Source organism: Notechis scutatus, chromosome 2 (genome assembly GCF_049901735.1).
Source record: "Notechis scutatus isolate UNSWTSFEM ecotype Mainland chromosome 2, rNotScu1.2, whole genome shotgun sequence".
Lineage (NCBI taxonomy): Eukaryota > Metazoa > Chordata > Lepidosauria > Squamata > Elapidae > Notechis > Notechis scutatus.
In genome coordinates this window covers 157505534-157526694 of record NC_142010.1, presented here as the reverse complement: position 1 = coordinate 157526694, position 21161 = coordinate 157505534, and the positions used below count along the sequence as shown (strand labels likewise).

Genomic DNA, 21161 nt, shown 5'->3' with positions numbered 1-21161 from the left:
CTAGCTGTTCTGAGCTGCCACAGGTCTACGGCAACAAAGTCTTATTCTTTGTATCAAAAGAAAAGCTGCAGCTTTTTTTTCTTTTTTTGAGGGAACAGCTTTTCCTATGAGTTTGAAGAAGCTGCAGCTGAGCTTCAGCCTCAGAGTCGCTGGTTTCCTCAACAATATTCACTGAAAGATTACTTTTGGACACCTCTAAACACTGGCTCATCTTGCCTCTCCTACCCTCCACAGTGGTTATGAGCATTAATACCGGTATTCTCACTCCTGAGAGGACCAAAAAGGGATATCCCTCATCAGTGAGATAGGAGAACAGACATTATAGCAAGCACTCTGCCACTTCTTTTCACTCTGGATTTGTTTTTGCAATGGAAGAATGCAGGATATTATGAGGGGGCTCAACTAATCTATACCTGCCCTCCTAAAGAGAGATCTGATGGCGTCAACACATATGGGGCCTGGGTTTTGAGGTGGGATGAGGATAAATTCCTAGAGTCCCTTGGCATGTCATTGGGATTCATTTCAGTGTGAAACTGCTTATCCCACAGTTCAGGAAAAAATACCATAAAGTTGTTGCTGCAGTTCCAGATGTCCCTCCAAGATAATAGGTGAAAAAGCCTAACAGATTTTGCCTGCCTTAGCGTGCTGGGCTAAAAGGGGAATGTTCACTGAAGCAATGAAAATGATTTAAAACTGTTTCACTCATAGTCTGCTAGATGGGAGATGGAGGCAATACCCCTGGGGGCCAGTGAAAAGGCTATTGCCAGGGCGGATTGGTTCTAGGATTAGAGCATGTGAGGAACTAGCCCTATGTTTGAGATGCATTGGAGGATAGAATGGTAATAGTTGGCAGTTGGTTGCCAAGCAACATATTCTTATGTGATGGCAACTGGCCTAGGGAGTGACTCTTAGAAGGTATATTTGATTGGCTTGGTGGTCACTAACTAATGTCCTGATGAATCTGTCCCTGAGTGGCAGGTACCAGGTAAAGGCCTCAGTTTCACGACGCACACACAAACATGCAAGTTGGTCATACAAAAATATGACTTACATCTGGCCAATTTTTCCTGACTGCTTTTATTTTTGTAACATGTTTTTATGTATGCATTGCATCACATGCACAGCAATTTTGGTGTGTCCTTACATGTAAGTGGTTCAATATTTCTAAATGCTTGAATAGTTTGATCTTTTCTTTTTCAGGGTCTCCAATCCATGCTTGCAAATGTATTGATTTTCTCTAAGAAATAAATTGCCCAACTAAGGAATTGTGGAACATGAATATGGCGCTGAGTCGAAGCAGTAAACTCAAGCAAGGAAGTCCTGGGTGTGTTTTAACAACATTTCTTTGTAGCCTGGTTGTGAGAAAGAGCTAATTGTGAATATGGGATGTGGTCAGGCCATGGGAAATATGTCACAGAAAACTGATATCTTTAGCATACTGAATAGGGAGTAGTGCGGATCAAACTAGATACAATATTTACACTTGTCTCTTACCTGTACAGGAATAGCAATACCATCATCAACAATAGAATTATTTGGGGTTTTTCATACAGGTAGAAGAAGAAACAAATTCAGCTTTTAGTACAGTGCGTATAAAAAGAACATACCTCTATTAAAATGAAAGGTTTTTGAAATAAAAATCGAATATAAGAATTTTCTTCCTTAACAGTGATCCCCAACCTTTTAGCGCGGTCGAACATCTGGCGCATCATCTTTTTGATGAAAAGTGCTTCGGTGACCTCACGGGCCTTTCATCAAATGGAAGATAAATCACTTCAGAATTTTTCTCCGACCTTTAAACATATACTGTAAGCTGTACAGTGGAACCATTTGGGGCTTTTCATACAGGTACAAGGGCCTAGACCCAGTTTTGTATAATTGTTACCATTTTAGACTGGGACTAGAGAGATCCAGATTCAGGCTTGGGTTCCCATTCAACCATGGAGTTGGCTGACCAAATGAACCAACAGTACCTTTCAACTCACCTTACTGAGGACAAAATGGGACATGTTCCATGTACAATATACTGCCTACAACACCTGAACAAATTGCAATAAAACCACCTCTTTGTTTCCACATTCTATTTGGCCAAATAACCTGTTCTCCCACTACACATCCTATTAGAAATATGGGGAGGGAGGCTTGATTCACATTCCCTTTTGATTTGGATCACCCCGCCCTCTCTTGTCTGCTATTTATATAAATAATAGCAATAGCATTTAGACTTAGATACCACCACATAGTGCTTTACAACACTCTCTAAGCACAAGTGGTATTCAGGAGGTTCTGACCAGTTCTGGAGAACCGGCAGCAGAAATTTTGAGTAGTTTGGAGAACCGGCAAATCCCACCTCTGACTGGCCCTGCCCCCATCTCTTCTCTGCCTCCCGAGTCCCAGCTGATGGGCTGGGTCTTCTTTTGTTGCCCTGCACAGGAGAACGGAGCTGGAAAGCAGGTTAGTGGGATGGGGAGGGAATGGACATTTTGCAGTATCCTTCCCCTGCCACGCCCCACCAAGCCATGGCCACCAAGCCACAGTCACAGAACTGGTAGTAAAAAATTTTGAATCCCACCACTGTACTCTAAGCCATTTACAGAGTCAGCATATTGCCCCAACAATCTGGGCCCTCATTTTACCAATCTCAGAAGGATGAAAGGCTGAGTCAACCTTGAGCAGGTCAGGATCAAACTCCTGGCAATGAGCAAATTTAGCCTGCAATACTGCATTCTAATCTCTGCACCACCAGGGCTCTTTAAAAAAAATGTTAAATACACATGGGCAAAACATGTTGGCTTCATCTTCACAGAACAAATAAAAAAACAATCTTCTGCAATTGGTGAATATGGTCAGTTTTAATTATAATCAGCTGTTTCCCTGAATAAGCAGACAGTGTATGTAACTAGGGTCTTCAAACTTGGCAAGTTTAAGACTTGTGGATTTCAACTCCCAGAATTCTTGAACTAACATGACTGGAGGAGGAATTCTGGGAGTTGAAGTCTACAAACCTTAAAGCTGTCAAGTTTGAAGACCTCTGTTTATAGACAGAGACATGCTTAAACACAGAATCTTGAATTTTTAGCCAAAAGAAAAGATTGGCAATAAGTTTACATTAGTATGAGAAAGGACATTCTCATAGTATATAAGAAAGGAAGAAACAAATCCAGCTTTTAGGAAATACAGTGGATATAAAAAGAAGATACTTCTATAATAGTAATAGAAGTTTTGTATTTTGTATTTATAATACTTCTAAAATACAAGGTTTTTGAGATGTAAAAATCAAACCAAGATAAATCACTTCAGAATTTTTCCTCCTTTAACATATACTTTTATTTCTCTAAGGAGAAATAAAAATAATCTTACAATAAGGTTGCATAAGTGTGCACATCCTCTTATAAAGAGGAATGTGAATTAATCACATTCAAACTGATGTTAAAATAGTGCACACTTGCCATAAATTAAAATGACTGATCAGACCTTATAAAATTCAGCTGTTGTAGTAGGATTTTTCTGAGAGTTACTCAGTTGCCTTTTACAGCAGAAGCCATGGTCTGCTAAGAGCTTACAAAGCATGAAAGGGATGTCATTGCTGGAAGGCATCAGTCAGGAAAAAGGTACACAAAATTTCCAGGGCATTTGGGGAGGGGGGGAATACAAAAAAACTTACAATAATGCAAACTTAAAAGTAGTACTTAGTGGAAGCACCTTTTGATTTTATGACAGCATCCAATATTTTGAAGTAGGAGCTATCAGCATGGCACATCTTGCCTTGGGAATCTTTGCCCCTCTTCCTTGCAAAAGTGCTCCAAATCTGTCAGTTTGTGAGGGCATTTTCTGTCACCCCATAGATTTTTAATTGGATTCAGATGGGCCATTCCAAAACTTTGATGATCTTCCAGAGAAGCCATTCTTTTGTTGATTTGGAGGCATGCTTTGGGTCATGGTCATCTTGAAAGGAGAAATTCTTCATTTTCAGTATTTTCACAGACGCCTGAAAGTTTTGTGCCAAAATTGACTGATATTTGGAACTGTTCATTTCCCTCTACCTTGACTAATGGCCCAAGTTCCAGCTGAGGAAAACAGCCCCAAAGCATAATGGTGCCACCATGCTTCCCTGTGAGTATGGTGTATGAACTCTGTTGGTGATGAACTCTGTTGCACCAAACATACTTTTTGGGATTATTATGGCCAAAAAGTTCAGCCTTGGTCTCATCAGACCATCACACATTTTCCCACATGCCTTTGTCAGACTTGATGTAGATTTTGCAAAACGTAGCCAGGCTTGGATGTTTTGTTTGTAAAAAGAAATGCTTCCATTTTATCACCCTACCCCATAGCCCAGACATATGACGAATATGGGAGATTGTTATTGTAGTACATCACCAGTACTTGCCAGGCATTCCTACAGTTCCTTTAATATTGCTGGAGGGCTCTTGGTAACAATTCTCATTTTCTTCTTGTTTTTTTCATCAATTTTGGAGGAACATCTAGTTCTTGCTTCTCACACTTATCAGTTGGACAGGCAGTATCACTTCTGCAACCTCTCGGATTTACCAGAATGCCCCACATTCACTCCTCATCAACTTTCTCTCCTACAAACTCAGGAACTTTGAAGATGAGAATGCTTGGCTACAAGAATGGATCCATGAAGAACTTGCCCATGGTGAGGTCTGGCAGAAGGAATATGAGGCACTGTTAAGACATCAGGCCCAGCTTTGTACCTTGCTACAGACCAAGAGGTGAGGCTCTCATGGGGATTCTCCCCAATTTTTCCTGGCAATTGCTGATCCCTCAAAAAGCTGGAGAGAAAATGGGCACCCTTGAAAATTATTTATTCATAATTCAGCCTGCCATTTTTCTATTTAGTCAACAATCAGGAACCCTTTGTTCGATGTAGAGAAAAGTAAGGTTTTACATTTAGGCAAGAAAAATAGACTAGGTGAAATGTGGCTCAGTAGCAGTAACTGTGATATGGATCTTGGTGCCCTAGTAGACAATCACTTAAATATGAGCCAACAGAGTGTGGCAGCAGTCAAAAAAGCCAACACAATCCTAGGTTGTATTAACGGGGATAGAATCAAGATCACATGAAGTATTAGTTCCACTTTATAAAGCCTTAGTACCATGATGGCAAACCTATGCCATGTGTGCCAGAAGTGACACACAGTGCCATCTCTCTGGGCACGCCAGCCATCACCTATTGCTCTTCGCGTGTCGTCTGGTCTTTGTGCGTGCAGGAGCACTGGAAACCAGAAGAACAGTTCCCCGGAGTGCATGTGCATGCCGGCCAGCTGGTCTTCAGGCATGCATGCGCATTAGAAACTGGAAGACCAGGAGGCTGGTGTGCATGCACGCGCCAGGAAGCTAAGCTTCCAGTTTCCGGCGCTCCCATGCACATGCATTGGGGAGCTGCTCTTCCAGTTTCTGGCACCTGAGTGTGCACATACACTCCCGTTTCGGCACATGGTGCTGAAAAGATTAGCCACCACTGCCTTCGTAAGACCACACTTAGAATACTGCATTCAGTTTTGGTCATCATATTATAAAAAAGATATAAAGACTCTGGAAATAATATAGAAAAGAGGAACAAAGATGATTAGGAGATTGGAGGCTAAAACATATGAAGAATGGTTGCAGGAATTAGGTATGTCTAGTCTTGTGAAAAGAAAAACTAGGAGTAATATGATAGCGGTGTTCCAATATTTGAAAGGCTGCAACATAAAAAGAGAGGGTCAATCCATTTTCCAAAGCACCAGAAGGCAAGACAAGAAACAATGGATGGAAATTAATCAAGGAGAGAAACAATCTAGAACTAAGAAGAAATATCCTAACAGTGAGAACAATTAACCAATGGAACAGTTTGCCTTCAGAAGTTGTGGGTGCTTGATCACTGGAGGCTTTCAAGAAGGGACTGGATAGCCACTTATCAGGCATAGTGTAGGGCAGGGATGCCAAACTCAAGGGGGCTGGATCCGGCCCATAGGGTGCTTAGATCTGGCCTGCAGAGCTGCCCTGGAAACAGTGAAGGACCAGCCATGGTGCCTCTGCCAGTGAAAACGGAGCTCGTGAGGACTCCACACGACCCTCCCGAACTCTGTTTTTGCTGGCAAAATGCTCAGCCCACCACAGGCACCCCCAACACGAGTGATGTCATGCTGGCCATGCCCACATCGACCTCACGAGGTCAAACACAACTCTGATGTGGCCCTCAATGAAATTGAGTTTGACATCCATGGTACAGGGTCTCCAGCTTGAGGAGATCTCCAAGGCCCCTTCCAACTCTGTTATTCTGTTATGGCTAAATTTAAAGCAATTTTTGTAGAGGTTTTTCTTTATAGTGATTTAACTGAAAAAATACTGCAAGGCTTTGCAAAGGTTAGCTGGGAGGGAGTAGGCAAGGCTGAGCTCAGTATGTTGACCCAGGTATAAATGGAAGGGACAGAAATCTGAAGCAAGGCCAGGATTCTTCTGAGTAAGGTGCTTCGGGGATTAAATTCTTGGCATAGGAGATGGTGAGGAAACCTTCCCTTTTCTCCTGTGCAGTCTTAAGCCCCTGGAGAAGAAAACGCAAGCATTGCAAGAGGAGCTGGAGGAAATCCAGGGTGTTCTGCAGGAGTATCGGAACCGAAGCCGTCAACGCCAGCTGCATATACAGAAGCAAGTGAGCCCCTCAGGGGACCAATTTAAGAGCTTTGTGTTCTCTCCTCATTGTCCTCAGCTTCCCCTCCTTCCTCCTTTATCCTATTGTGTTTACCCCTCGGGGTGAAGATAAGAGAATTGGTTATGTCATGTGACATGGCTTTCTAGAAACCTTGGCCAATTGGCCAATTTGTATTCTGGGAGAAACACATTGGTGTTAGAGTGGCTCTCTAGACCAGAGCTCTTCAAACTTGTCAGCTTTAAGACTTGTGGACTTCAACTCCCAGAATTCCTCCTCCAGTCATGTTAGCTCAGGAATTCTGGGAGTTGAAGTCCACAAGTCTTAAACTTGCCAAGTTTGAAGACCCTTGCTCTAGACTCACAGGAACCAATAAAGGGTGTGTGTTTTTTGTAACGTTTGTAATTGCTATTTCAGTGTTCTGTTTTTAGTCTTCATTTCTAATGGCCAATGATACACCTTCACTTTTAGGCATGCTAAAACAACTTTTTAAAAATACCCTTGAGTGAATTGATCACATTTAGAGAAGTATTCGTGCCAGTATGTGGTTTCTCATTATTGTATCTGATATGTAACATTTTGAAGAAATAAAAACAGTGTCTTTGAAGATAGGCATTCTGGTGCTTTCTAAATGTTTTGGACAAGAGTTTTGAAACTCCTTTCTCATTAGCCATGCCATCTTCCTGATGAGAATCTCAAACCTGCCTTTAGTATGTTTGCTATGGCAAATGCAGTAGAGATTGGATTCTTTTAAAAAAAACTCTACCCTTTTTGAGAATTTCAGACTAAGGCCATTCAGATCAAGAAAATAGTGCTAAATTTAATAAAAGTTTATATTCATTCTTTTTTATTTTATTTTAGAAAATTTATATTGCCACCTATTTGCACATGGTGACTCAAGGTAGCTTACACAAATATAAAAACATATACAAAAATAAAACTAATAGAAGAAAATAATCACATAATAAATTAATAAAATAATAGTCCCCCACCTCCACCCTGGTGACAACACATCACACAAGCCATTTAATGGGCTCCATCCTGCTCTGGGTTCCCCAGGCCTGCTGGCAAAACCAGTGTCAGATCCCTAAAAGTGATACTGCCATTCAGTTGGGAGAAGGGAGGGGGGCTTGAATTTGATTCATTACTATTGCCTGTGACAACTGTTTATTTTATAACTTGTATCCTGGTGCCAAAGATATTCTCACCTCTTGGGGAATATTTAGAGGGGAGGGCCATGTGGGTTGTTTCACTTTGAAAGCCAGCAGAAGATGGCCATGGGAACGTGTGCTTCTCTGTTTCTCAGAGTGGCTGGTACAACAACATCTGCACACCTGTGGATTGGCTGAGTCTGCATCTCGCTAAAGGGAGGGGTCTCTACTGCTTTAATTCTACTTGTCTCGTCTAAGGATATTCAGACACTGCTTTGAATGTATTGCTATCACTTCTGCTCAATAAAAGGTTCCTTTTGAAATACTTCGTTTTCAAGAGTTTTTACTTTCTTGAGTTAGAAGGAGAGGCAATCCTTACAACCAGGTCTTCAGCGCCTTCCAGAAGAGTGCTAGAGTCGGGGCCAGTCTAATTTATGGGGGAATGATGTTCCAGAGAGAGGGAGCCACCACAGAGAAGGTCCTTTTTCTGGGTCCCACCAGATGTATCTTCCTAGGGAATGGGACCCACAGCATTCCTTGCCTCTCCACTCTCCACTTTTAGCCTGCAGGATAGGAATAACAATAATAATACTGACTTTACTGTACACAAATTGCATAAATCATGTTGAATATTATAAAGTGCAACACAGTATAATTTCTAAGTGTTAATAGTGCTGATAATAAAAAGAAAATACAAGACTAAAATTGTTCAACAAAAAAAATCTGAGCAGCAGGATTTAGATTGTTCCATTTCTTTGCTAAATTTCAGGAAAAGGAAAATCAGAAAATGGCTGAGATAGTTAAAGAACTGGAAAAAAAGGTGAGTACTTAAGAAAGGGCAGAGTTCAAGATTGCTGCCCTTATTCTAGAATTCATTTGATTATAAAATAAAGTGATTAACTTTGGCTTACACTTATCAATTTATGCCCCAAGTACAATAAATAATAAAACATAAACTTGCAAAATAACAGTGGCATATCAGATTAAATATATTAACGTTATAGATAATGCCAAATTTCATTAACCAACATTTGAATACGCAGCTCTTAATTTGCAACCTGAAATAGAAATTTGGCATTGTACCTGCCATTTGACTCCTGGTGAATCTAATGAGATAAACCCATGTAGCTTTCTTAGCAGTTTCATGGAAAGGGTTTCTTATTGCCTCCTTTAAAAAATATATTCCCAATTTCCCAACTCCAAGATTTCCTGTTAGTCTCCCATCCAATTATTAACTAGATTGTCTTTGCATGGCATTTGAAGATCTGCTAAATTTGGTTATATAGAAATGATGGAATAGAAATGGTTATATAGAAATGGTAGAAAAGCAAGGATAATCATGGGAAGCCAAGAAAAATAAATGATTTCTCTCTCTTTTTTAAAAAACAAATTTTATTCAGTTTTTCACATTAAAAATAAAAATCTCTTTTTAGTGGACAACATATTTCCGGGTCATCACCTTTACATACAAATATGACAGCAATTATACATTCATATATGCATATTTAATTCTATTACTACCTTTTCCATTCCAAATTTTCAGTAAGGAGAGAAACAAACACATTAATTCTAGCCTCTTTCATTAATCTCAATCGAAACATCTTTTTGTTTCATTTCAATTATTTCAAATATATTCCTTTAATATTTATTTTAAAAATAAAGATAAACAATATGTGTTTGCCAAATAATAATAACAATAATAGTAATGATGATAATAAAAAAGTTACCAATGTCTCTTCTTGCTTTTAATAGTCTATATTAACTTATTAATTTAGTTGGTTCTTTAGTCTGTCATATTCCCTTTCCATTACACATTCTTTTTATAAATTCTAGATTAATACAAATTTTAACACTAAAAAACAACAACAAGTATAGGTTTCCCCCCTTTTACTGTTTTGAGTGTGATACCTCAATGATTAGAATATACCTTTATTCCCTCATCTTGATTCCCAATAAACCATTATTTTTAAGAAGTTACAATAATAATCATTACATCTTTTCGTTTGGATTCCACAGCATATTTTCCCCCCTTGATTTTTAATAAAAGTTATCACTATCTATATTACCCTATTTTCTAAATATTTTTAATTGCAGAAATATTCTTATTACCCCTTGTCACCCTGCAGAATCCCCTTTTTAATTAATCAACCATTATCTCTAAAAAAAACACAATTTCTTTTCAACATTTTACTGTTCCATATTTCTTTATTTCATGCACCTGTTTCTTACTGCTTCTCCTCCCCCTCTTTTCCCCATATCTTTTCTCATTCCAGTTTATATCCCTCTCTTAATATCTTCCTTTCCCCTTTTCTGCTGGGTCTTTTTGCCTTTCCCGACTTCACAGGTATTCCTCCTTTTGATTGCCTTCTTAAATCTCAACTTTTTAACCTTTCTTCGTTCCCCACTTCTTTGTAGTGTTCTTTGTGTTAATTGTCTATTTAAAATGTCTTCTCCTTGAATCGACTCCTCCTCCTCTGAAGCTCTTTCTTCTTGTTCTTCAATCGCCATTTCCATTTTTTCTAACACAGAGCAAAGTGATTCGCCTCTTTCCTGTAGTAATTCTCTCATATTTTTAAGTTCCATTTTTAATTCCCAAAGAGATATCATCATTACACACTCTTATATTTTATGATCGTTAAAGTCCACACAAAAAAACACTTTTACTTTCCTTCTTTCTTCTTTCAATTTTCTAAAGTTCTCAGTTATTCCAGCCCAGGGTTTATACCAAAAACATCAATCAATCCCACAGTCAGTCTTTCCTTGCTTTTTTCTTTATTCTGGTTCTTTATTCTGGTTCTGGTTATTTCACTTTCTAAGATTCTTACTTTGTTTCAATATTTTTTTAATGTATCCACACAAGTTCATTCAGAAACAGGATGCTTTCCCTTTTGTTTGAGCTCAAGTTTTTGTCAAAAGGTGGCACTCTCCATTATACAAAGTCTTCACCTTTTCCCCCTATTTTTTTATTTAGGGTTTTTAGAATCTCAATATTCCAACAGTCCAGTCTCCAATTTGTAAACTTTATTATTATTATTTTTTGACAATCTTAAGTCCAGCTTTATTTTATGCCTGTTTATTCCCAAAATATTTTAGTCCAATTTAGTTAAATCTTTAGTTCCAGCTTCTTCCTTTCCCAGTTTGAAGCCCTGCTTAGCTGTCAAAAATATTTTTTTTTCCTGTCCCTTTGTAATTTCGCCGCTCACTTTTCTTTTCTTAAAAATTCCATGTTACCTTAATCCCAGGGTACTTTTGTTTAGTTGTATTGCCCAGTTGTCCCGGTTCAGATGTTATCCACCTCTTTCTTCCCTCCTGCACAAATGTTAATCCAGCTGAGTCCTCCTCTTCGGGGTGGTCATTTTAAACCACCGCTGCAGTCATCTTCGGGGTGAAAAAGACCAAGCCCGGGGGGGGGGGAGATGCGGCTCCCCTCAACTTGGCTTGCGGCTTCCCCTTACTCCACCACCACTCCAAGGCAGCTTCAGCCCCTAATCGTAATGATCGGGGTTCTCCAACGAAAGAGCACGGACCATAGCCGCAGAGAGTCACGATCTACGGTCCGTCAGCGAGGAGGCTCCGCCTTCTTGAATGATTTCTCTTTTGATGGGAAGGGGGAGGAGTAAAACCTTAGAAACCAATGCAAAACACCAGATGCTAAATAAGAAACCAATTATAGCCTTGTAAGAATGATGAGAATAAATCAGCAATGCAACCCTGAATTTGGGATAATGTTTACTTGGAGTGGCAATTTTCAACATGTAGCAAGACTCATTATGTCAATAAAAAGACACCAAGTCAATGTTAAATATGTATCAGAACTATACTTAGATGGTTAAACATCTTTGGATATATGTTGCTTATCTAGCATTATTTCACGGTTGTAATTACATAATTAATGGTGATTGCACATACAGGAATTGTATGACACTATAAATCTAATCTAGCTTCAAATATAGTTCAAATGAATCTGAAAATTCAGATCAGAAAAGCTAATGCAGTAATATAGTCTGACTAAGATACCAGCTACAGTGGCTAGATTTATAAAGATAAGGTCAACTTTCCTGTCTTATGTAGGATTCTGGATCTTTGCTGATTTCAGAAATCTGGAAAATCTCTTTCCACCCACTGCTGTTCTTATTCTCCCAAACCAAATTAAGTTGGATGCAGGTTGGCCATCTCTGGTTCATAGGGGCCCTTTTCTGAAACAAATGGGGGAACAGGATATGAACATAGCACTAGCAGTAATTGTCTTTGATACGAGATTCTTCATTTGCTCATTCTTCAAAACGTAAAACTGTCAGCAGATGCAAAAGACATGTTAGTCTAGGAGAATCTGTTCTTGGCTCATCTCTGAGAGGACAGGCTGATGTGGAAATGTATACAAGATCAAACAAGAAACCAGTATCCTGCTTCCTACAATAGTAACCATCTATCCGTGAGCCCACATAACAGCAATGCCTTCTTCCCAGCTATAAAAACTTTTGGATTATTATTATTATTATTTTGCAATAATTACATACAGGTCTTCAAGCAACAGATGGATGAGCAGTCCAACAAAGATGCTCTGAAGGAACTCAGATCAGAAGGAAATGAACTGAAGGTAATTTTCGCATGTCTTATATATTTGTTATAAGGACCTACTAGACTAGGAAATCAATACAATTAATGTAAAAATGATCACAGAATTTGGAAGAATAGAAATTCTAAGCATTGATTTGCTATCTTGTGTACTTATTTTGCACACACACTTACTAAATACAGTTCTGCTTCTTTGAGTAACTGTCCCTTCTCTTTCCCAAGAGAAGAACCACTTTGCACAGGCAGGAGGAATTATATACTCATGTGTTTATATATTATGCCACATGCTACAGTGCCAGATTTATTAAGACAAGGTAAGATTTTCATATGCAGCAGATTATTAAATTAATAGTGCTCTACTGCTGCCCTATTCCCTATAACTAGATGCTGTAGCTGTTGGGCAGTGAACAGCATGGGAAATAGGAAGCCTGTTAATTCTTCTTCTGTTCTTTTCCAGGAAGTGGGGAAAAATCTGAATGGAGATAGGAATCTCTGTAGGTCTCCTCATGGGAAGGGAGAAAGGAATGAGCTTTCTTGAGCTTGGAGGAATCCTCTGAGCAGGAATATTGTACCCATGGTTGGTTCCCTTCTGTTCCCCAAAGTATAATAATGGAAAATGTCCCTACTAGGAATATATAAAGTTTAAAGGACACCTCTTTTTGATTAAGCTTTGAAGCAAAACTACACAGCCCCTGCTTCCATGCATTGGAGAGCTGCCCTTCTTTTGCTGCTGTCCAAGAATGTAGTCCCTGGGCATTTCCTTTGGTATGAACTGTCAATCAAGAAGAGATAGGCAACTCAGTGCTTTGAGAAGTAGGGTGAAGCACCAAGGCAGAATACATTACAGTATGGCTTAAAAATGTGTTGTTGAGGTGGAAGTACAGTATTTGGTAGGGCAATTAGAGCTACTAGGGAAAAAGAGTCTTCATGTGTGAATAGTTTGAATGCATTCTTGCTGTTCTGAGAATATCGTTTCTCACCAGCTTACTCACTTGTGGAAGATATTGAAATTACAGCTCCACAATTGTGTCTCAGCTTTGGGCTAGAAATAATCTCGGATGCTCAAGATATTAAGGGACAACTCATAATTGTGACTGTGTCTTTGCATTTGAAGACTGGAAGTTGCTGCAACTATATTATTATAATTTTTTTCTTCACCAACATAGAGGCACTTGTTTGAATGGGAAGCTAAGTGGCAGACAAAGTATGACAGGATCAGGCAGGTAAATCAATAATGTTTCTGGTTTCAAAGCTCCTTTGTTTTTGATACTAAAGTACTCATGGGTCTTTGGCTGAGAAATGTGAGTCAAGGCAGGGTGATTTTTTTTCAGGTCTCTATAATAATCAATTTTGTCAAAGTTCACAACCTATATATGTTATTCAGCAGACAGGGTTATTGTTCATTAGCTAACTCAGCTGCTACTTCCTGGATCCTTCCAGTTATACTTTAATTTGAGAGATACATCATTGCTTAGAAGCAGCTTCTAAGACAACAAGGTTCATTTATTCACAATAAAAGTAGTGTTATGGAAATATCGAATATAAGAATTTGAGACAAAGACCCTGATAATACATATTAATTTCCCATAAAACTCAGCCAGGGAAGTCCCCAAATATTAATGCAATAACTTATTCCACTGCAAAGTACCACATTGATGAAAGAATAATAGAACATAAGTACATGCTAATATAATTTCAAAACCTACACTTTTCAGTTACATATTTTAGCAAACTGGTTAGTGATTAGCTAAGTATTTTAGTATTTTGTAAAATACCGTATATTAACATCAAAGAAGTATAACACAACAAGCCTGTTCACAAAGCAATTGCAATGCTCCCTGTAGCTTCTAGAAGAGTTAATTGTATATTAATTCTATGGGTTTTTAGCATGGAAGCACCTCCACGTTCATGCTCTCAAAGTATGTAAGGCTCATTTCTTTCTACATATAAATAGAATAAAAGTCTTCTGATTTTTTGCATTTTAGAAACAGCAGCACATTGAGAAACTAAGCACGGTAATCCAAGAACTGTCTCTGAAGAGTCAGGTATGACTCCCTTTAGGCCCAAACTTTGTTGCCTGCAACAGAGATGTCACATATATGAAGCTAACAGAATCTATGCAGGATCAAAGGGAATCACAAAGTAAGAGTGAATTAGCACTCAAACAAATGAGGCACTGCACTGTCTTCTAAATAAGACATAGACTTAGAAAATGTACCCTGGAGGGGAAAAAAAGACAGCAAAGATAGGCGCTTCTGCTTTGGCTGGGTGCAAAAGGTAGAAGGTTGGTGCAGGGAACTGAGAGAGAAGGCAGGTAATCAAGCAAATGTTTGCTGGGATAGACTCTGGTGACTGAGGCTTCCCAGGACATGGCTAGCAGCTCCAGAGTCACACAGTTCGGAGGCCACTTGCCACACCCCAAGGGAGGGTGCAGGATGGCCAAAATACAAAAAGCGGGGTGGGTGGGAAACCAGTGGTGTTGGGAGTTGGAGCCTGTCCCTTACCTTACTGAGGTAAGGGAGGGACCAAGCCTGGAATGGCTTGAGTTGGAGTGGGTAGTTGAGTAAATACCCACAATTCCTGTATAATGACTGCGGTGGGGAGTGCTGGGATTGCCATCATATGTTGATATGGTCATGTGACATCTTGCTTTATGACTACAGTGATTATGACAGCAATCCTAGTCCCAACTGAGACCATAAGTTTCGGACTATCTGTAGTTGCAACATCAATCTAAGTGCTGAAACAGTAGATAAAAGTTAGAAGAAGATTATGATGAAAATGGTATTTGCCAAATTCCTAGAAAAATTCTCTTCTACACTTGATTTCAGGTTTAGATTATTTTCAATTAGAATTAGATGGCATATAATGCAATTCAATATAAACTATTAAGGATTAGAGATCTTCAAATTAATCTCTCTTCCTGTATCCTGTCATCTCGGGGCTTTCAGGAGAGTTTGAAGCTTAGTTGAACTAGTGTAAACATTAAGATAAAAATATATATGAAAGCCTAAAGCAGTGTTGTTTTCTTTCTAAATCAATGAAGGAGCTGCACCAAAATATCATCTTCTTGGAAGACAGTGTGGTGGAAGTTCAACAGGAAATAGCACTGTAAGAATGACCTAATCAATCCTCTTAGTTGGCTATGATGATCAATTAATGAGCTGAGAGCATCAAAGACTTAGACCAAATCTTGACCAAAATTAGTATGGTCACAATTTCTTGGACTCAGTTCCTCATCTGTAAAAACACGAATAGCAATAATATCCATTTTAGGGTTTCTCAACAAACAGGCCTTGGGAATGTCGGCTGGAAATAAATAAAAGCAGAGAGACATCCCCATAAATCTTTTAGATTTAGCACATGTTCTCATTGAAAATATCCTGTGAAGGAATTAAGTAGCGGAATTTGCTACATTTGACAGTGGAATTGTATTTATCTGCAAGAAACATTGTGTTTTTGTGTGTGTGTGCGCACATGCATGCATGCATAAGAGAGAAGATATTTTTGGAGACTTCAAACTTAAGTTTAATCAGCATCTTAAAAGACCTAGAAGCCAAGTTCATTTTCCTATTATTCCAAGAACTTATTCCAAGAATAAGTTACAGAGTTGCAAGTCACAAAATATTCTGTCCAAAGTTACGTTCTCTTCTGTTCTGCTAGGCTTGTTATGCACAGAGAAAACATAGCCTACCTTTTTACTACTGTGTTCTATTTTAGTTTGGAGAAAGATGCACTGTCTGGAGAAATGGTGACCTCGGCAGGAGGCTTTCTTTGGGAGGAACAAGTGTGTGACCAGATGGTATGAAGTATGTAGTTGGGTGGTTGCAATTGTTCTTAATGCCACCTTCTTCCAAACACAAAACTTTGGATGAGTTGGCCAGTGCCTTCTCCAACTAGTCCCCTGGCTTGAGATACGTTGGTATTTTCCTCTGACCAGTCAGTATGAAAGGGGCTGTAACTCTGTTTTTTTTTTTTTTAAATGATGGCACAGGATCATGATTTTAAGAGTGAAGAGCCAATGGGGATAAAACAAGAGTCTGTATCAGTGGGAACCTTGACATTCTGACATGCACACTATAGACAGAGGTTGCAGTGATTTTAAGTACATTGGAGCAGAGCTGGAAGTTAATACTTGTCCAAAAGGGTCTAGGACAATTTGTTACGACCAACTCGCCAACGGCCAACTTGCCGCAGGATAACTCACCATGGGACAAGAGTACATTAATACCGAAGAAATGGTGGAACAGAATAAGAAAAAGGAAGAACAGAAAGGAGCAAAGGGAAGGGCAAAATGAAGTGTGAATGACAAACATTAAAATATGTTTAAAAAATATTTTAAAAAATATTTTAAATAATTAAATCGAATTGTTGAGTTAGCCCATGGTGACTTAGCCATGGTGAGTTGGCCACAGCAAGTAGGCCATGACAAATTGGCTGTGGTGAGTTGGCCGCTGCGAGTTGTCCCATTCTGTGTCCATAAGACTGGCAATTGCACTTGATCACACAGCTGTAGAACCAGTCCATGACAACTGCAAATCCTATCTTTGGAGGGTGTTAGGGATATACACCCTAGCAGAACGTACAACGGCAGTCTAGCAGACAGGCAGATATGTGAGACAAAACGTTGTAGTAGCTTACACTCAGTAAGACAGATACACTGTGCAAGTTAAATAGTTTTTATTCCAGCAAGAGTTATAGCATAGTCAAAACAGTCCATATGTCATACACTAACTTCAGACAGTCCGGGGTTTATTCAGTTTGCAGTGTCGAAAAAGAGGTCAGTAAATTTACAATCAATCAGTCCTGTGATATATCTCTTTTGCAGTCAGAGATATGAAGAAAATCAAACCTCCTTTCTTCTTCTCAGCAAACACGCAGTTTATCACCATCAATCCTTCATTGTCAGCATTCCAGTAAAAGCCGAACAAACAGTGAGCTCTCTTGCTCCCTCTTATGGTGATTTTACAACCGCACCAAAAAACTTGGTTTACAGTTTAAAGTGATACATACACTTAAACTCACTAACATAGTTTATATATTATTTTTATCCAAACTAAGTTAGGTAACCAATGTTATCCCTAGCAGAGGGCCTTCATCTTTGCCACTTTTTTCAGTTTGATACTTGCTTCTTAAAGGGGAAAGAAACTGTCAAAGGATACTCTTAGTTTGCACTCAGGTAGTCCTCAATCTATGACCACAATTGGGACTTCAAGCAATGCAATCATTGAGTCACCATGTGACTGGACCTGATCTTACAACAATTTTTTAATTGTGATCATTAAGTGAAACATGCAGTCATTAAGAGAAACCCAGCTTTCCCCAATTGACTTTGCTTGCCAGAAGCCTGCCTGGGAAAGTTGCAGATCATGATCATGTGACTGCAAGACTGTACAACAAGTGTACAAATGTAAGTGGTAGCCCAGTGCCCAAATTCCAATCATGTGATTGTGGGAGTGATGAGATGATTGTAATTCTAAGGACGGATGTCACAAATCATCACCTTTTTCTATGCCAATCATAACTTTGAAGTGTTGTTAAAAAATAGTTATAAGTTGAGGACTATCTGTATGCTCTGTTCTTTGAAATAAAGCAACACACTGTTCTTAAGTGTGCTTAGTGGAACTCTTGCATCTCACATCTTGCTTTTCCTATTCTCTCAGAAGAGACTTCCAAGTCTGGAACTATACAGAATTACTTCCAAAGAGTACTGCTCATCCATGTAAGTGATCAATGGACTAACAGAGATATGATTTATTAACATTTTAACATTTTATACAATATTTTAATTGTATGACTGTAAGCTGCATAGAGTTGCCTTGACAAGTTGAGTGGCATATTAAGTCTAGAACTCCAGAAAAAAATAAACATGCAGGTACTGTAAAATAGGTAGATGCAAAGCAGAAGAGTTGGAGGTGGGGGGGATGGGGAAAAGAAGGAAAGGGCATTGGCTGTATTCACACAACAAGCTTTAACCATATTGCATGATGTGTAAAGCTTACTTAATTTAAACTTTCACCCCAATTCTGGGTTAGGTGTTTTCTGTACTTTAAGCTATTAATCTCCCATGAATAAACCAGATGGAAATAAAGCTAGTTTAAGAAATCCCATTCTGGATTTCAGTTCCTCCCACTGCTTTGGCTATGATTGTGACCTGTTATTCTGATTGGTGATCCCCCCCCTCTTTTAAACTTCTCCTGAATTAATTAAAAAAAGACAGTACTGCGGCTTTACCATTTTTTAAAATCCGTGGGCTATAATTTAGAAGAAACTGATGCCTCTTTTCAATTTAACCTGATTAAAAAAAAGAGATGGTTCCTTCATAGCATTATTCCAATATTAAATCAATGACTTATTTTAAAAAAAATGAAGAAAAAGTAAATCCACCTTTTCATTGTTCCACCAGGAACCACCAGCTGTATTTGATGCTGCTCTTGTGCCGTTGTTTACATGTCATTCTTTCCCCTTTTTTTTGTGTGCAGCACTTTCCCACGTCCAACCCTCCGGGCTGCCTGGAGGCTGCTGTGGGCCTCAGCCAAAGTCCTGCTTCTGATCCTGCTGTTAGTTCTGCCTCTCCATTTCTTTCATGGCGGGTACTCCAGGCAGCCATGCTTGCAGCTGCACTCAACTCCCCTGCTCTACTTGCAGTCCAAGAGGTTGTTTCCCCCTTTAGCTTCTTGAAGGCACTTATGCACCCATCTTTAATGACCTTTAATAAAACTGAATAACAATCACCACAAACTTCTCTGTTTACCTGAAATTGAAACTAGGTTGTGCAACTTTACTTTATGTGGTTGTTGTTGTTTTTCATTTACAATAGCCAGACTGGAGTATCTGGTCTCAATTTGGAACCACACGTTTATTGTTATGGTTCGTCGCACAGTCAGCCAGATCTACAGACTGGGTTTGGCATTTTTGTTTACCTATTGAATCCTGCCTATCTGGGATAGGAAGATGTGGATGTTTGATGGTGTTCCAGATATTGTCACAGGATGGAAGCTGTTCCCAATAAAGCCACCTTTTGCAATTGACTGATGACAAATTTGTCAATGCCAATGGTTGTTGTTATTTAATGGTTATTTAATCCAATTCATAGTTTGGGACTGGTAAAATCTTAACAGTTCAAGTACTAACCAAGGAGCTAAGAGCTGTTAAGGTAGTGTCTTAGAGTTTATAGGCAGTTCCGAGTAAAGTGTTTTTTTGCAAAGTCAGAATATTCAGTCCTGATAAATTGAAAATTTCCAAGTATCTAGGCAACCCTTTGGGTATTGCTCTAAGGGTTCCTATTACTATTGGTACAACCATTGGTTTCTTCTTTCTTCTCCTTCTTCCTCCTCTTCTGTTGCTGCTTCTGCTTGATCTGCTTTCTCTTCTTCATCCTCTTCTTCTACTCTTATTCCTTTTGGATACCTATTGAATGTACTATAGATAATAAAAGAGTCATAATGGTGTACGTGCTGGACAAGAAACCAGGCAACTGTAAGTTCTAGTATCGCCCTAGGACATAAAAGCTGGCTGAGTGACTTTGAGTAAGTCCCTTTCTAGGCCCAACCTACCTCATAGAGTTGTTGCTTTGGGGTAAAGAAAAGGAGGAAGGAGTAATAGTAATATTTAAGTGCTATTGCTATAAAGGCAATGAATATATTTATACTGTACATTGCCCAGAGTGCCTCACTGATAATATAGAGAAGAGGAAAGAAAAAGTGGATATTCTATCAATACTAGTTACAGTTTAAAATATTAAAAGTTACGTATGATGATTATTTGTCTTTCTCATTCATAACATTGAAAATGAGATGAAGGAAGAGCATACAGCATATGAAGATACTGGTTACGTAATAAATGTTTTGGTCTTAAGCTAAATAACTGAATATTGAAATTTCTTTAGCATCTTGTAGAAATTTTTGCTTAACACTAGTCTTTGTTTAACACTAGTTATGTTCCATATGAAGTTACTGATAGATTATTGCCATTTATGTGGAATTGTCTCAGAAATTATATTTGATACCATTTCAAATAGATGGTTTACTTTGCATAATAGATTTTAGTGATTGCAATTGATCCCAAGCAAGATATGGATTTCTCCACCTTTCTTTTAATTCTTTAATCTTCTTGCCATCATTTAACATTGTTAACATAGTTACGTTTCTGGATTATTTGTCAAATGCAAACCAAAATATTTTGCTTAGTGGGCTACTTGACAGCAGATTCTTCTTGTAAAAAAGAGAAAATCTCTTTCAGAGTTTTCAGTCTTTAAAGGTGTGTCAGGGTGTGTCCAATTATCCTCTTTTCTCCATGGTTATTTAATAATTAAGCATTGTTCTAGGACTGTCATTAGGTGGTATGCAAATTGATTATTTATTTACATTATTTTTTTACTCCTAGCTTTCACACAGATAGCTTTTTTGGGTGACAGCCTATCCCTAATCTCTTCCTTTGGGTTTCCCAATGGTGCACTCATTGCCATTATCATCAAGTCCATCCACTTTGCTGCTGGTTGTCCTTTACTTTTCTTTCCTTCCACTTCCTTTTCCAGAGAGTTGGGTCTTTGCATACTGTGACTGAAATGGAGTAATTTATGGTCATTTGTGCCTTAAGTGAGAACTTTTGGTTGATTTGTTCAATTTTCTTGGCTGTCCACAATATTCTCATAAGTCTTCACCAACACCAGAGTTGAAAGAAACCACAGTACTCTTTCTATCCTGCTTCTTTGAAGTATTTAAAGATACAGGAATAAATGACTTAAAACATGCAGATCGTGTGCTCTTGGCGGAAAGAGG

The 21161-nt window shown here is 38.7% G+C and overlaps 1 protein-coding gene across 1 annotated transcript; it reads left to right on the top strand.

The window, feature by feature from the left end:
- The first annotated feature begins 1274 nt into the window (after window positions 1–1274).
- LOC113419920 (uncharacterized) lies at window positions 1275–19062 on the top strand. Its single transcript, XM_087954205.1, has 12 exons — window positions 1275–1324; window positions 1503–1553; window positions 4602–4736; window positions 6541–6658; window positions 8576–8626; window positions 12326–12403; window positions 13548–13604; window positions 14367–14426; window positions 15428–15492; window positions 16102–16183; window positions 18045–18103; window positions 18864–19062. Exons 1-12 carry the CDS (start codon window positions 1275–1277, stop codon window positions 19060–19062), a joined length of 1005 nt encoding a protein of 334 aa, XP_087810331.1.
- Window positions 19063–21161: the final 2099 nt, after the last annotated feature.